Source organism: Hylaeus volcanicus, unplaced genomic scaffold (assembly GCF_026283585.1).
Source record: "Hylaeus volcanicus isolate JK05 unplaced genomic scaffold, UHH_iyHylVolc1.0_haploid 12221, whole genome shotgun sequence".
Lineage (NCBI taxonomy): Eukaryota > Metazoa > Arthropoda > Insecta > Hymenoptera > Colletidae > Hylaeus > Hylaeus volcanicus.
In genome coordinates, this window is record NW_026533163.1 from 163,712 (window position 1) to 177,771 (window position 14,060).

At 30.6% G+C, this 14,060-nt stretch overlaps 4 protein-coding genes and 2 long non-coding RNA genes across 20 annotated transcripts; 3 read left to right on the forward strand and 3 right to left on the reverse strand.

Annotated features, from left to right (window-relative positions):
• Positions 1-214: 214 nt before the first annotated feature.
• On the forward strand, positions 215-3,987 carry LOC128883356 (uncharacterized). 2 transcript variants are annotated; one of them, XM_054135619.1, is made up of 8 exons: positions 215-670; positions 864-1,108; positions 1,169-1,850; positions 2,051-2,429; positions 2,482-2,636; positions 2,750-2,885; positions 3,331-3,701; positions 3,755-3,987. In XM_054135619.1, the coding sequence occupies exons 2-8, from the start codon at positions 980-982 to the stop codon at positions 3,811-3,813; spliced, it is 1,911 nt and encodes a 636-aa protein (XP_053991594.1). In that variant the 5' UTR covers positions 215-670; positions 864-979; the 3' UTR covers positions 3,814-3,987. The 2 variants fall into 2 exon arrangements, with proteins under 2 accessions (XP_053991594.1, XP_053991593.1); XM_054135618.1 differs by having other exon boundaries at positions 215-1,108.
• Positions 3,988-4,004: 17 nt separating this feature from the next.
• LOC128883363 (uncharacterized) lies at positions 4,005-5,680 on the reverse strand. 2 transcript variants are annotated; one of them, XR_008458867.1, is made up of 3 exons: positions 5,521-5,680; positions 5,335-5,440; positions 4,005-5,238 (listed from the first exon to the last, which is right to left on the reverse strand). It is a non-coding gene; the product is annotated as an uncharacterized LOC128883363 (long non-coding RNA). The 2 variants fall into 2 exon arrangements; XR_008458866.1 differs by having other exon boundaries at positions 4,005-5,440; positions 5,521-5,661.
• A 90-nt stretch (positions 5,681-5,770) lies between these two features.
• LOC128883357 (arginine transporter 1-like) lies at positions 5,771-7,875 on the forward strand. Of its 4 annotated transcripts, XM_054135622.1 has the most exons (9): positions 5,949-6,041; positions 6,165-6,844; positions 6,909-6,969; positions 7,040-7,137; positions 7,185-7,299; positions 7,383-7,444; positions 7,500-7,565; positions 7,618-7,677; positions 7,734-7,875. In XM_054135622.1, exons 2-9 carry the CDS (start codon positions 6,167-6,169, stop codon positions 7,767-7,769), a joined length of 1,176 nt encoding a protein of 391 aa, XP_053991597.1. In that variant the 5' UTR covers positions 5,949-6,041; positions 6,165-6,166; the 3' UTR covers positions 7,770-7,875. The 4 variants fall into 4 exon arrangements, 3 of the variants coding, with proteins under 3 accessions (XP_053991596.1, XP_053991595.1, XP_053991597.1); XM_054135621.1 differs by having other exon boundaries at positions 5,771-6,844; positions 7,618-7,682; XM_054135620.1 differs by having other exon boundaries at positions 5,771-6,844.
• On the reverse strand, positions 7,618-9,957 carry LOC128883358 (uncharacterized). Of its 2 annotated transcripts, none has more exons than XM_054135624.1 (5): positions 9,649-9,957; positions 9,433-9,524; positions 9,257-9,360; positions 8,599-8,957; positions 7,618-8,494 (listed from the first exon to the last, which is right to left on the reverse strand). In XM_054135624.1, exons 1-5 carry the CDS (start codon positions 9,764-9,766, stop codon positions 8,340-8,342), a joined length of 828 nt encoding a protein of 275 aa, XP_053991599.1. In that variant the 5' UTR covers positions 9,767-9,957; the 3' UTR covers positions 7,618-8,339. The 2 variants fall into 2 exon arrangements, with proteins under 2 accessions (XP_053991599.1, XP_053991598.1); XM_054135623.1 differs by having other exon boundaries at positions 8,548-8,957; positions 9,649-9,955.
• A 63-nt stretch (positions 9,958-10,020) lies between these two features.
• LOC128883362 (uncharacterized) lies at positions 10,021-11,308 on the forward strand. Its single transcript, XR_008458865.1, has 4 exons — positions 10,021-10,244; positions 10,353-10,493; positions 10,546-11,245; positions 11,294-11,308. It is a non-coding gene; the product is annotated as an uncharacterized LOC128883362 (long non-coding RNA).
• LOC128883360 (uncharacterized) lies at positions 10,572-13,988 on the reverse strand. Of its 9 annotated transcripts, none has more exons than XR_008458864.1 (15): positions 13,847-13,988; positions 13,114-13,797; positions 12,922-13,016; positions 12,809-12,873; positions 12,475-12,752; positions 12,324-12,425; positions 12,205-12,261; positions 12,056-12,119; positions 11,754-11,811; positions 11,655-11,706; positions 11,547-11,601; positions 11,429-11,480; positions 11,287-11,340; positions 11,055-11,229; positions 10,572-10,978 (listed from the first exon to the last, which is right to left on the reverse strand). XR_008458864.1 is itself a non-coding variant. In XM_054135633.1 (15 exons), the coding sequence occupies exons 6-15, from the start codon at positions 12,514-12,516 to the stop codon at positions 11,139-11,141; spliced, it is 627 nt and encodes a 208-aa protein (XP_053991608.1). In that variant the 5' UTR covers positions 12,517-12,641; positions 12,705-12,752; positions 12,809-12,873; positions 12,922-13,016; positions 13,114-13,797; positions 13,847-13,988; the 3' UTR covers positions 10,572-11,138. The 9 variants fall into 9 exon arrangements, 8 of the variants coding, with proteins under 8 accessions (XP_053991608.1, XP_053991607.1, XP_053991606.1 ...); XM_054135633.1 differs by having other exon boundaries at positions 10,572-11,229; positions 12,475-12,641; positions 12,705-12,752; XM_054135632.1 differs by having other exon boundaries at positions 10,572-11,229; positions 12,475-12,658; positions 12,705-12,752.
• Between the last annotated feature and the right edge of the window lie 72 nt (positions 13,989-14,060).

Consider the following 14,060-nt stretch of genomic DNA (forward strand, 5'->3'; position numbering starts at 1 on the left):
CACTGTTATAAAGTTTTCAAAAAAATTCGAAATTAGTTATTCTTGACATATAAAAATATTTATGACAGTGCATAAAAACTTAATTTGATCTTGTTGTAATATGAAATCGTTTTTTTTATATAATTTTTTCTCTCAAAAATTTTCCTTGTAATGTAACTTTTCTATTTTATCTAAAAAAAATATATTTTGAGTAATTATTTATTTTTATAGTTAAACAACGACCTCCCCCCCCCCCGCTTTTCCTTAAGAGAAGCGTTTTACAAACATTTTAAAAGTCAAATTCACAATTCTTCTTCATTAGATTTTTTATAAACCATTATTCGATCTTTTAGTTTTTAATTTAACATTTTCCTAAATTAGTATATACAGTGCTAGTCTTTTTATCTACGACGTTACCCACTTTTATTTTTTTAAATTCTAATAAAAAAAATGTTTCGATAGAGTACTCTTATCATTTATAATATACCTTACTTAATGCGAATTCTACATAATTGTTTCAAAAACCCAAAATCATTAAAACCCTTATGAATTTTTTTCTCAAAGCCAGTATTTAAAGTAACGACATTCAAGCAAAAAAAGTAAAAATAAAATCTTTGTTTTTTGCTGGGTGCTAGTTTAGTCTCAAACATACATGTATTTGAGGTACTTAAATGTTTTTTCTTTTGAACAGGTAAATAAAATTCTTTAAATCTTTTTCCTATTAAGCATTAAGACGTACTTTTAAAATCTATTTTGTTTGTAATCACGACATTGAGGCAGTATCATTACTTTTCATCTTTATTAGAAAAAACACAGAAAAACGTAGAGACAGATCCAGTGAAAAATAAAGAATCAAAATTTCATGGAAAAAAATGTTTTTGTAGACTAGAAACCAAGTGAACAATCTAATTCTGGGACATTTTTTTAAAAATAACTACAAGTATTGACTTTTCATTGGTTTTTTCCAAATAATCAAGAGCTGTTGTAAATTTTTTTTCCTATGCAACATTCACCAAGTTACGGTAACGACTTCCCCCATTCATCATTTTTAATTCCGTCTTTGTCGGAACATAAATCTCTAGTGCAACCGAATGCGCGTTTATCCAATAAATGGCAGAAAATTGAAACTGTAAAATGTTTATTTTTATTAACATTTTTGTCAATTAAAATTTTATACATATGTATTCAGGTCAATATTAGCAACACACCATTGGAATCTACCGCAGAATACTACGCTTTATTTAAAAATGAAACAAAAGCATACGGACGCACGGTTTCAAAATCAGTAACCTACTTGGATAATTTTCTTGGATCGACGGGCTACATCTCTGCACAAACCAGTAAAGGAATAGAAAAACCAAACGACTCCTATTCACAAAATCTAAAACGTTTTTCAAACGATACAAAAAAAGTAAATTATATTAGTGCCCGCAAGTTTCAGAATTCAAAAAAGTTGGAAAATCCCACAGATACCGAAAAAAAAAATTGTCGTCCATTAGCAAAACATAATAACGCAGTTCCTCTTAAGCAAGTAACAAATTGTCGTTCGGGAAAAAAAATAAAAGAAACGCTAGCATCTAAATTAAATCCGAATACAGTAATTGAAGCAGTTCGTAGTTTACATGTTGACCGCATTCGACCGTATCTTGTTGATATATTACAGCGAGTGAAACTTTTTATGAAAATGTTCATTTCAAAAGCCGAAAACGATGTTAATATGGGCGATTTCACTCAACAATTACAATCTCTTGATATTTTTTGTATTTACACGTGTATTGTAGAGCATTGTTCAAAAGAAATACAATTACTCTTTACCAATTCCGAAGGTGTTAAAACTATTTATAATACGGATATAGCCAAACAATTTAAAGGTAGTTAGATGATTCTTTTCTCGAAAATCTAGCACTTTAATGTGCAATGTATTCGTTAGTTCCAAGAAAACACTTTAGTTATAAATGTAGTGTTGACGAATGTATTTTATCAAAGTAAACTTACATTTCATTAAAACATTCTATTCTCCTGTAATATATTTCAATAAACATAATTTTTTATTAAAAAATGCTTCGTGTAGATAAATCTTATGTAACATCACCGAAAAAAAGAAATGTTTTATGTACATCACTACTATCCAAAATCGAGGGTCAGCTTATAAGTCCGGATTTCGATGTATTACCACCTGTGGATCCAACGTCTTTAGAAAATCCATACTCGTTAGATGTTTGGCGAAATTTTTTTTCATTTTTAGTGGAACGATTAGCCGCAGATAAATGTTTAAATGTTGATGAGCGCAGAGGTTTGTTACCTTATCAGTTTAAAGGAGGGCGGTACGGTATGGCAGTGGAGTTGAAAAGTAGTGCTAATACTTCTGAATTACAAAATCTTTCACTGGGAGAGCTCTGTCATGTTGTTCAATTGGCTATTAATGGACGTCTTTTAGCCTACGAAAAAAGGTTGTTGTTGTTGTTTCTAAACCAAATATTGATATTTTTTTCAATAAAACAGTGTCCTTCAACCTGTGGCATCGTGCGCAGAATTATCTTGTGTATTACTTCGCTTAAGTTGGCCAAGACCTTTACTTCATAACACACAGAAAAAAACTGTTTGGTGCGAAGATCAAGATGTTTCTACAAACTATCAAACGACTTTGTCTAGCAATGGTAGAATATCTCATTTTTTCAAATATCCTGTTATCTCGTTGTAAATGAAATCCATATCATTCATGTTTTTTGTTTTATTAAAACAAAAGAAAACGTTATTGATGCTTTTTTAGAAAACCTTGATGAAAGCCATTATAAACCGAATTGTTTTGAAACAATCGAGCAACTGGCTTGTTGCCTTGTTGATTTATTTGAGGCAAAGCCTGAGGGTTGTGTTATTGCTCAACTTAAGCGGATACTCTATATTCGGTATGTTTCAACTAACCTTCGACAAGCTTTTGCTAACAAAAAAATGTGGTTTCATAAAATTGTATTATCTTTAACTTTGATCAATTAATTTCTTGTTTGCTTTAAATACCATTTAATTACATGCACCAACCAAATACATAGGTAGCAATTATAGGTTTAAACCAAAAAAAAATTAACTCTTCATTGAAATTTATAAATAGTATATAATTTGTAATATAATCGAAATAGTAATCATAATGACTTTTGCAATAGACTAAAAAACTTGCTACGGGTCTGTTGTGTTTAAAAATGAATTAATCATTTTAATACGTGTGTTTTGCTTTTTTAAAATATGAACGTTTACCAATCATGTTAATGATTCGAAATATTATAATAATGTTTTCTAGTTTATTGTTGTGTTTGTTACAAAAAAAAGAAAGAAGCAAGATAACAATTTTTTTTGTAGGTATGGAAAAGAAATTTTACCAGAGAAATTTGGCTATCGTAAACTAACAGAATGTTTAAAATTTGATCCAATAATTTCTTCATTATGTACAATTGTTTCCATGGATTCATCGGTGCATCGTCTTGTTGTAGTTCCAAATAAAAATTTTTTCAATAAAACGTTAACGAATAGCCCTGTATCTTTTTCTACTATGGCATCATCCCACTCTAGCTTCCCACTCGATTATGGAAGTCCTTTACTTACAAAACCTTTATCTTCTTCTACTGTATCGTTACCGAGCGAATTAATTGAGCCACCGCAAATGTCACTAAATATTACCTATAATGCATGGAAATTTTTTTCTACATATTTAACACTACAAGAGCAGGAAAGTAAGTTCATATGTATATCCTTTTAAATAGTCTTTATTCCAAATATTCCTTAGATCATGAAGGGTTGTTAAACATTCAAAATTATGAGTTTAAAACATCTTTAATCAATTAGTCATCTAGATGAAAATAATGCTTCTAATTTAAAAAAAATATACCACCATGTGATTAATCCCATACCAATTCTTTCCTAACCATACTAATTTATTTTTAAGGGTCGTTTCATGCATGTTATATTTTTTTAAAAAATTATGGAATAGAAAAGTTGCTTAAAAAGTACACATCTTTATTTTATTTCAATACAAATTTTTATTTTAATAAATAAAATTTCTTCTCATCGTTATAATTTCTACTCATCACTATAATTTCTGTTTTTTTTTTTTCAAACAATTTTGCTAAATTATATGTTGTTTTTTAATCTCATTAAAGAAATACTAACAATTTATCCGTTTAACTATATAATTGTAAGCGTTTAAACCAATGGTATAAATTACTTTTAAAAAAGTTTTTTAATGAAAGAAAAGCACTTTTTCCCACGTAAAAACTATAGCGCAAGACATCTTTTTAAAGTTCGTCATTTGGCTTCACAGCCTATTTCACACGGGGAGGACTAAATGAAACGGAGAGTTTTTTCCTTGGCTAATCAACAATCAGTGGGATTCGCTCTCAATGCTTGCTAGACTAATCTAACACGATTGACTAAGGCGCGTCCGCAGAGAAGTGCCCATATGTTGAATCAGGAATGAAAAACTTCATTCATTAACACTCTCTGATAGTAGATCAGGCGTTATTGTTTTATCGCTCATAATGAAGGCATTAATTCATTCAACATGTTAAATGAAAGACTCCATCCGCTATGCCCAGCGTGAAACTGCTATTTACTTAATCAAAGACTTTTTTTCATCTCTTTTGTAATACATATAATTTATTGAATAAAAAGAAATCTTCTTTTTTAATTCTTGAACATCTTCAAATTGAAATTAAATAAATTTTTATTACTCGGGTATAAAAAAAGGGTACTTCGTTAAAAAGCAATGCTACACATTCTTAACTTTCATTTCTAATGAATTAAAAAACTTGCAAGCGCTTGAAGTTTGATCAGTAAATCAACGTAACGTACGTTAGTAAATTCGGTAACATTAAAAAAGAATTCAATATAATTCTTTTTGATATTTTTTTTCCGGGTACGAATAAATTGTAAAAGAGAATAAGTAACACTAAACTGATCCTTGTAAACAAAAATTTACCAATCGTCTTCATGATTCATGACATTTTTCATTTTAAAAACTTTCTTCAATTTAGTTCTAGCTTCGAAAAAAAAAGACATTGTTTAGTTCTGGATAAGGTATCAAACAGGTGTTATTAAAAACATGTATTAAATTGAACTTGAAAACCAAAAGAATTTTTTATAAACTGATTGAATTTGTTTCTAATGAGCCAATAAAAAAACCATGTTGAGGGAAAACGACGATGATTGGATTTTTTAAAATCATGTGTGTCTTTTTATAGATGTACATGGGTTTGACTTTGATTTAATGATCTAAAAAAAAAAATTTAATTAGAAAAATTTAAAAAATATTCGTTCTATAGAAAAAATTGTGAGTGAAGATCTTGTAAAGAAAATGAATTATCCTACACTCAATGAAAATGGAATTAGGAATAGTAGAAACACCATTAATCCTGCTAGGTAATATAGAAAGGTTAATTCAATGTTATATGGATTTTGATTATGGTTTGACATTCTGAAAAAAAAAAAGTAGTTGGTAAGTACATGAAAAACTACAGGTCACGTATGTCTACCCACCAAATAGGCTTTTCTTACCTTTTAGTGACGATTATGGTTGAATAAAAAACAAACCTGTGTCTAAAAAAAAAGTTATGTACTTTTCAGCTTTCTCTTTTAGGGTTGTTTGTAAAAAGATAGTATCTTTTTTTTATGAAGTCTCATGTTGTAAAGGCATCATAGTTTTTTTCAACTGTTTCAGAAAACAGCGACTCTGTTTTAAAATTACAAAAAACAGTCATCAGTTAATTTCGATTAAATAAATCTGAATGGTATAAAACACATTGTCATGAATGTGGAAATCGAGAATTCAAAAGTTGCGAATACTTCAGATTTGAACTGTTTAAAAAACTCGCGTGGAATCATAAATTACAACAGTACATTTTCATTCATAGAGAAAATCAAACAAAATCGGTGGCTCTGTTCTGTTGTTTGCTGTGTTACGGTTTTTTGTTGTGCGACTCCGTATAATAATTGGGATGGTTTCGCTGAGTTACTCTACAGAGATGGAGTATATAGATGGCACTGTACAAGTGATGAATTAACTAGATCTGAAATTTGTAAGGTACAACGCCGAAAAATTGAGCAGCTTTTTTATTTTGCAAGTGGAGCTGAATACTCAGTTGGCGTTATTGCAGGTTTTTTATTTGATTTCTGGGGTCCTCGTTACTGCGGTTTGACAGGAATGTGTATACTATTTTTGGGATTATTAGCGCTTATTGTCTCGTCACAATCCCTTCCACTTTATATATTGTCTCTTGTGTTGATGGGATCTTCAACGAATATTGTTGGATTTCCTGGACTTATTGTAGGCAATTTGTTTCCATCGCACAAAAGTCATGCCTTAACTCTTTTAATGGCATGTCAACTAGGCAGTTCTTTTATTCCTGTTTCTATGAGATTATTTTGGAAAAAATTTATGCCTAAGAAATCTTTATCGACAATTTTCATTTTATACACATGTTTTATTTTTTCTCCGTGCGCTATAGCTTACTACTTATTTTTGCCTGGTTACCGATTCGCACGTTCACTTTCACAAAACAGTGAACATTCTACAATAGTTGTAGATGACCAAGTAAATAAAAATGAAGCTTTACATGATTTAAAAAAAAGGACATTAGATAGATCAATTGAGATACAGCACGACAAGAAAACTTCTATAAGCTTACAAGAAGGTTCTGAATTTTTAAAATCTATAATATCTGAAGACGAAGAAAAACTAGAAAAAGATATCTTAACAGTTTCCTTCAAAAAAAAAACTATGCCTTTTGAATTAAAAGGAAGTTTGTCCCAATTGAAACAGGAACTTCTTACGTGGGATATTCACATTTTCACTATATATTATATCCTACAAGTCATTCAAGTAGGAAATTGTGTTTTTCAATTTCAAAAAAGATGTTATTAAACAATATCGCTTCGTCAAGTAGTTTTTATATTTTCCCAACACAATAGAACGAATTTATGGTAGAGAAACTTTAAGTATTGCAGGTAAACAATAACAAGATCTTTTTTCCTTCTTAATCTATCAATGTACATCTAAATATATTACTACCTTTAGGATACATCGCTTTATTTCAAGTCTTTTTTGGCGTCGGTGTTGCTTTTATTGTTAATTACACTGGAACTCTAATGCTATGCGGTATCTTGGTATTGATTGTAGGTTTCTTTTAAATGCTTATTGAGGTTTAAATAATTTGATTCAGAATTTTATTATTTATTTTTCCGTCCTTATCAATTCCAAATATTATATTTTCCTAATATTACTCAATAATTTAGGTTACTCCTTTATTTTTACTTCGAAAATAACGTTTTTATCGGGTAATCTTTCAAAAACTGTTTGATAAGAAGAAATAAGAAACTAATGAAATCGATGATTCATTTTTATTGTTATTATCTATTAGATACCTACAAAGAAAATAATATAGGTCAGCTTGTTGGGTATGTTAGCTTAACAGCGGGATGTGTAAGTAATATGAAGTAAAGTATGGAAACAATATGGGTTTTTACGTCATGGTTAGGTAACTATTTTGATGGGGTTTTTATCATCAATTTTGGAATATGTAGCATGGGCTGGGATTTTTTTAGTACGAATATTGTGTTTGTTTCTTTTTCATTGCAATGAGATAATGCTTACAGGTTTTATCATGCTTATGCTTACTGTTACTTTTTATTCTATGGTGTCGAGCTTCGACAAGGGTGAAGTGCGACAGTTTAAAATGAGTCAGGCGTTAACATGAAGCCTTCCACTGCAGGTTTTAAGCTTTTTTGAACGATGTCGTCACAACTAGAGTGGAACGATAAAAGATGGACATCCATTTGTTCTATTTTTAAAATTGTTGTATGGTCTATGCAGAAACGTGCTATCAACGGGCTTGGTATATACCTATTTATAACGTCGTTTTAACAAGTTTTTAAAATGTGTTAAGTGATTTCCAATCAAAGTGGCATATAATGTAAAAGTTAAAAAAAAAACGTATATTTTGCAGAAATTTAAACTACGGTGTATCTAAGTAAATCGAACTTTCGGTACTATTATGTTTCAAAAAATAACTAAGAATAAATAGAGCGCGATGTTTTAATTGCTTTCAACATTAAACTATTTGTAAGACTACTAATGGGAAAGCCACAAAAACAATACCGTTAATTTCTTTAATGAAAAAAAAGAAACTTTAAGGGTACAAATGTCTAGAAAAGCAATCCAAGCAAAATACAGCTAGGAAGGATAAGACATTACGATTAAAGAGATACACTTTTGGCTAACAAAAATGAGGTAGAAGTCATTTAAGGTTAGGGTAACGAACAAAGGAACTCGTTATTGCATGAGATTACTAAGAAAAAGAACGTTATAGAGACTCTGTTCATGCACTATTTTGTGCCTTTAAACTGTCCAGAGTTTGTAACTCATCTGTACTTGTGGATTTCAACATGTCCCTTTCGGATTTTGAAGTGATGGAAAAAACGTCAATCCATTCCAATAAAACTCCATTTTTCCATAAACCTGTGCGTTCAATGCCTGAAGTAATAATGACAATATTTAGAAAAATAAACATTGTTATTTAAAAAAACCTTTTGCATCTATAAAACAACCAGTAGAATGTTGTTTTCCTTCGAACCAACCTCCAGCATATATACGGCCATCAGGCCATTTAAGGACGCCTTGCCCACATTTTTTATTTTTTTCATATTGTCCAACATAAACGCGACCGTCGGGCCAAGTAGCTTGCCCTTCTCCATCAAGTTTGTTGTTTTTCCAATCTCCCGAATATGTACGTCCGTCTTTCCAATAGTAATTACCGAATCCATCAATAGAATCATTTTTGAATTCTCCAACATAATGAGATCCGTCGGCTAAATACAAATGTCCCAGTCCGTGTTTTTGACCGTTATGAAAATTTCCTTCATAACGAGTATTGTTTGATTTAGAAATTTCACATCCTTTCCCTTCACGAAGATTGTCTTTCCATTCGCCCTCGTATCTAGAAACAAAAAAAAAATACTTTTTATTTTACAAAAAAAAAAAAATTTTATAGAATTTCATGATTGTATAATTCAACTGATTATCTCTTTGTATGCATCTTCTCACATGCAACAAAAGCTTGAAGCAAATATGAAAATTATTTTGAAATAATAAATGTACAGTACACATTGACAATGCGAAAGTAGCATGTTATACTATTACTTTTGGAAGAAGATGAAAATGAAAAGGGAGTGATATACAAGGACAAGAGGTTAAATACGGTATCATCTATTATAAAAACACTTTCTAACTCATTACCGTGACCCGTCAACGTGCATAAACGTTCCAATACCGCAAGCCTTTCCATTCCTCCAATTGCCTTTGTAGATACTTCCATTTGAATAAGTATATTGACCCTGACCCTAAAATAATTTTCATAAAAATGTTCAGACCAACTACCGAGATTAGAGTAAGCAAAATAAGTTAGAACGTACATGTGGTACTTCATTAACAACAGTTCCTTCGTACAAAGCTCCATTTGAATACTTTATAGAATGTGAAGAAATTGAGGATATAGTAGAGCGTTCTGTAAACAAGGAAAAATTTATGTAGAAAAAGCGTACACTGTAAAATTTTAACAATTTTCTTGTTACAAGAAGCAGAAAGCGATTGTTTTTTTTTAACACACACAAACACTCCACACTTCCTACTTGTTGCTGGAAAAGCGCCTTGATGTGAAGAGTAGTCATTATTAGTACATATCCCTTCTATGTGCCACTCATTATGATCGGTGTGCAGAGGGGGTTCCGAGCAAACACATTGCCCCATAATTAAAAAAAAACGACTATCTCCAACAAGAGTTTTTTTGTTTAAATCAATGCTTTAATGTAAAATTCGCGAATTGTATACATAGTTCCATTTTTTTGAAACAGGGAAATTTTCGTATTTTTGTGTCGTAGTAATGTGATTGGTGGAAACGATTGTTTTAATCATGGAAAAACACATTACGAAAACCAGCAGATCCTGTGACTCTTTTCTGTGTTTTCGAGCGCTCGAACAGTGGTTTTCGAGTCGTCTGGACAAATGGTGTCTTTACGTTGTAGTGTCACTTTGAGTGAAACTTTGATTCATAAATTCAGAAAGAATTTTAGTAGTTTCAAAGTAGTAGTTTAATTCTAATTTCAAAATAAGTATTTTTCGCCCGATTTTGGTGTGAAAGAAAGACTAATTCCGTGTTGTTTTAAAACACAAACGAAGATGCAACTTAAAAAATGGTTTGCGTACGCCTTTTTCTTAAGCATGGCAGGTAAACATTGGTTTATGTCAAGTGAAGTAATGTGTTTCACAATATAAAAGCACGCATTTAAATGCATGGTGAATGAGTCTATTTTTAATGTGTATATGTGTGTTACAGCAACAGATAAAAACTTATGTTCTGCTGAACCAAGCAGTATTCGCTCAAAAGTGTTGGATACAATCGAAACGGTTCAGGATGTATTGAAAAGCCTATTTGACCTGGCAGAAGAAGGAAGAAAAAATACAACGAATTCAACAGGTGAGTTTTACAATTGAAAATACAGCAGAAGGCTATCAGCATTTCTTATCAGACTCCAATAAGTCTAATGAAAAAATATGATTTTTTCAAGGGTGACTCGATTAAAGCAATTCATACATTTGGATAACTAGCATGACACTATACCAAACCTTACTATTGACAGTTAGAGGCATATGCCAGCTTTTCATTACGCATAAAAGCTTTGTAGCATTCATACATGTAATATCAAGAGATAGATGTATAAATTATATTCATAACATACTGCTTGTCTTTAAATAACATTCATCTAGCGTAAAAGTTTATAGAAACACGTGTCTTTTCATACATTAGTTAAAAAACTGAAAAGAGTAAAATGAGGTGTAAGAGAATCATTAAAACAAGTTTTTTTTTAAAGTAAGGATAATGAAACATATGAGTTTAAAAAAAACAAGACAAGGAGTCATGATGGCAGAAATGGCATACGGAGACGAGCTAGTTATCGTATCCTGCAGTCAACAGGAAAAGAATTCTTTACAGTGTAGCACTCGCATATAAAAAATAGAACGTATTCTTTGACTTAACCCGGAAAACAAAAAATACAGATACATACGGAACCGAAGATACCTTCACATACTGCTAATAGTAAGATGATATTACCGAGAGAAACTATTGTAGTCGATTCCTTCTGCGAGCATTTAATACTTGATGGTACTGAGAAAAGGAAACCGAAGACAAAAAAGCTTGTGTCGCTAAATACCTAAGGAAATACTCAGGTTTTATCGGTTTAATTTTTTTTTTTAAATATAATAAGTACTTTTTAGATTTTCCAAAATTTTCGTTTCCTATAGTTTTTTGTTTAAAAGTTGACCTGAAAACAGACAAATGATTAGCAGTTGATGAGCGGTCGTGAATTAAATGAGAAAAACAACATATTTTAACAACAAAAAATAGACTACCAATCCCAGCGAGTTTTCTCTAAAGTAGAAATTTTTGTGACGCCTCTCAATTCTAATTAGTATTAGACAAATGAAAAGATCCATTGGTAATAGTGTTAGTCGATAAACAAAAGCAAACCATTCAAAGTTTTATGTAATGCCTCTATGCTTCCGAGCTTGTTTTTTTTTTGTTCCTAAAAAAAACCAAAGTATTATATAAAGATTTAAAATTTTTTATTAGACATACGGCTAGATATTTTTTATACTCTAAGGATGACTTCAATACTTTTTTCGGCTTACTAATACACCAAAAAGATTTCACGTGATGTAATAAAAGGAACATTACTTGTAAATTTGGCAACTATAGGAAACCTTCTGATGGATATTCACAAATTCCTTATCACCTAAAAATGTAAACATAATGATATTTTAATGAAAAAGTAATTTCATTTTGTTAGCTTTTAGTGCAGTCTAGTTTTAATGTATTATGTAGAATTGTTATTCAATGAGTAGTTAACTAGAGAAAAAAAATTAAAAACGTGTTATTTATTCTTTTTATGATTGGACATTTCCGTCACTGATAGACAGCGAGAAAAATTGTGTCGTTTTATTGCAATCAGTCGTATGCTAACAAGAAAGAAAACATACCTAATGTTGAAGATGTTTCACGGTTTTTAAATGCTTGAGAAAAGTTTAAAGTGGAACGAAATGTCTAATTTGATTCAACAGAAAACAAATAAAAATTTAAGAGCAAAAATGTTGATGAGTTATTGGATGCTTTAAACGGTCATCCGTACTTCTTTAAATTGAGATATATTATTCGTCTTGGCCGTTGATGAGACTAGACTTCCGCTCTTTTTTTTAGAAAGAATATTAAAATTAGTACAAATAGTGCTACAGACATCAGAATTCTTACACAACATTCTAAATAATTTAGTACACTATCTCGAGTAACTGGAGGAAGCTGACGTATTTTGTTACATCGGTGAAATTCTAATAAAGGATCTGTTTTAGAAACCTTCATAGTAACACGTTTGATATGAATCTAATTACAAATACTTGCTTACAGTGGAGTCATGTGATAAACGGTTTAAAGATTCCACAGTCATGTTTAAAACAGTTTCAATGGTTTTTTGTCGTTTAAGATCAGGATCCACAGTTCCATGCGTTACGGAAGTGTTAAGGGCGTCATCTGTTTCACTTAAAGAACTTTCAGAGGCATGTAGGGTTTCATCTTCAGAATCATCATCACTATTAAACCGGACTGATCCGATCGTCGTCATATTTACATAGTTACCATTATTTGAAAACTCCAATTAAATTTGCAAAAGGGAGTTACAACACACTGCAACAATTTTATTTACGCACAATACTTTTATTAAACAGAAAAACAGACTACACCTCGTTACTAATCCTGCACTAGCTTTGTCCGAGTGTGCTTAACATATAATACATACTTCTACCTTCTTTACAACAATTGGTAACATAAAAAATTTCAATAACCAGTTGCTTACTTGAGAAATTTGTATTGTTTTACACTTTTAAAGACAAAAAGAGTCAAGATGGGCGTCAACCAGACAACAGTCAAGTCAATAATTGACTATTACAGCTGAGTAGACGCAGAATGAGATTATTCGGGTATGAGAAATTTTAATGCAAATAATTAAATCATATAATAGTAAGAACATGTTTCATTTTTTTCTTACTTTATATTTACTTTGATTTTACTATCCATTAAATGAAACATTTAAATTAAAAATTTGACACACTCTATTGCAAAAAGCTGCGCTATCAACACTAAAGAGTTTTAGCTGCTTATATAAAGAATAATAGGACACCTATACTCCTTTGTTTCTTTGAGAAGATGTATTTATAAATTCGAATATACATTCTGTACTTACTCCTTACGAAATCGACTTGATATTAAAAAAAATCTACATTTTATACAAGGTTTTTTTTTTAATTTAAAAAATATTAACCACCCAATTAGACTAATTGTATTGAATGTTATTAATAGCTCCCGAACCTTTTTTTAAAAAAAATTAATTTAAGTTTTCATATTAACTACCCTACTCGAAACAACCAGAACGAATTTTCTTTTATAATTTTAATGTACTGAAAACATTTCATATGTAAAACCGAACATTAAGGCATTATGTTAACAGCTCTTGCAATATTTCAGTCTAATGGACCGTAGCTTGATGTGAATGTTTATTGAAAATTTCCTTAATAAACAAGACATTTCAGCATTTTTCGCAAATTAAAAATGTTTTTCGTATGGGAAATTGACGTGAAACAATGGAATTTTAAACACTTCATCATATGGTGAAATGCAACAGAATAGAGTTGCAATTTAATATTATGTTACTTCTTAAACGCGCGTAGAAAGCCTAAGGCAACATATCAATAGGATGTCGTTTTGACTTTAGAATGACATACATAAAATGCCGAAGGCACATCCAACTACAAGATTAAAACGTTTATCCGCTGTGCGTTGTTTAAAGCGTCGTGCATTTAAGAACGAAAACACGCTTATACCAAAAAACATGGTACTACCAAGAACGCGACATGAAAAACACGGAGAACTTTGAGGCATTACGATAGCATCTTTCATAATGGCAGGCATTATGAATAATTTTATAACCGTTTCAAA

Coding starts and splice junctions, on each gene's coding strand:
- LOC128883356 (XM_054135618.1), top strand. CDS start 980: ATGCAACATTCACCAAGTTACGGTAACGACTTCCCCCATTCATCATTT. Junction 1,109..1,168: donor AATGGCAGAAAATTGAAACT/GTAAAATGTTTA, acceptor ATATGTATTCAG/GTCAATATTAGCAACACACC. Junction 2,637..2,749: donor AACGACTTTGTCTAGCAATG/GTAGAATATCTC, acceptor ATGCTTTTTTAG/AAAACCTTGATGAAAGCCAT.
- LOC128883357 (XM_054135620.1), top strand. CDS start 5,771: ATGAATGTGGAAATCGAGAATTCAAAAGTTGCGAATACTTCAGATTTG. Junction 6,845..6,908: donor ATATCCTACAAGTCATTCAA/GTAGGAAATTGT, acceptor TTCGTCAAGTAG/TTTTTATATTTTCCCAACAC. Junction 6,970..7,039: donor AGAAACTTTAAGTATTGCAG/GTAAACAATAAC, acceptor TACTACCTTTAG/GATACATCGCTTTATTTCAA.
- LOC128883358 (XM_054135623.1), bottom strand. CDS start 9,766: ATGGGGCAATGTGTTTGCTCGGAACCCCCTCTGCACACCGATCATAAT. Junction 9,361..9,432: donor TTGTTAATGAAGTACCACAT/GTACGTTCTAAC, acceptor AAATTATTTTAG/GGTCAGGGTCAATATACTTA. Junction 8,495..8,547: donor TTGTTTTATAGATGCAAAAG/GTTTTTTTAAAT, acceptor TTATTACTTCAG/GCATTGAACGCACAGGTTTA.
- LOC128883360 (XM_054135627.1), bottom strand. CDS start 12,690: ATGACGACGATCGGATCAGTCCGGTTTAATAGTGATGATGATTCTGAA. Junction 12,426..12,474: donor GTTTATCACATGACTCCACT/GTAAGCAAGTAT, acceptor GTTACTATGAAG/GTTTCTAAAACAGATCCTTT. Junction 11,481..11,546: donor ATTACATAAAACTTTGAATG/GTTTGCTTTTGT, acceptor AATACTAATTAG/AATTGAGAGGCGTCACAAAA.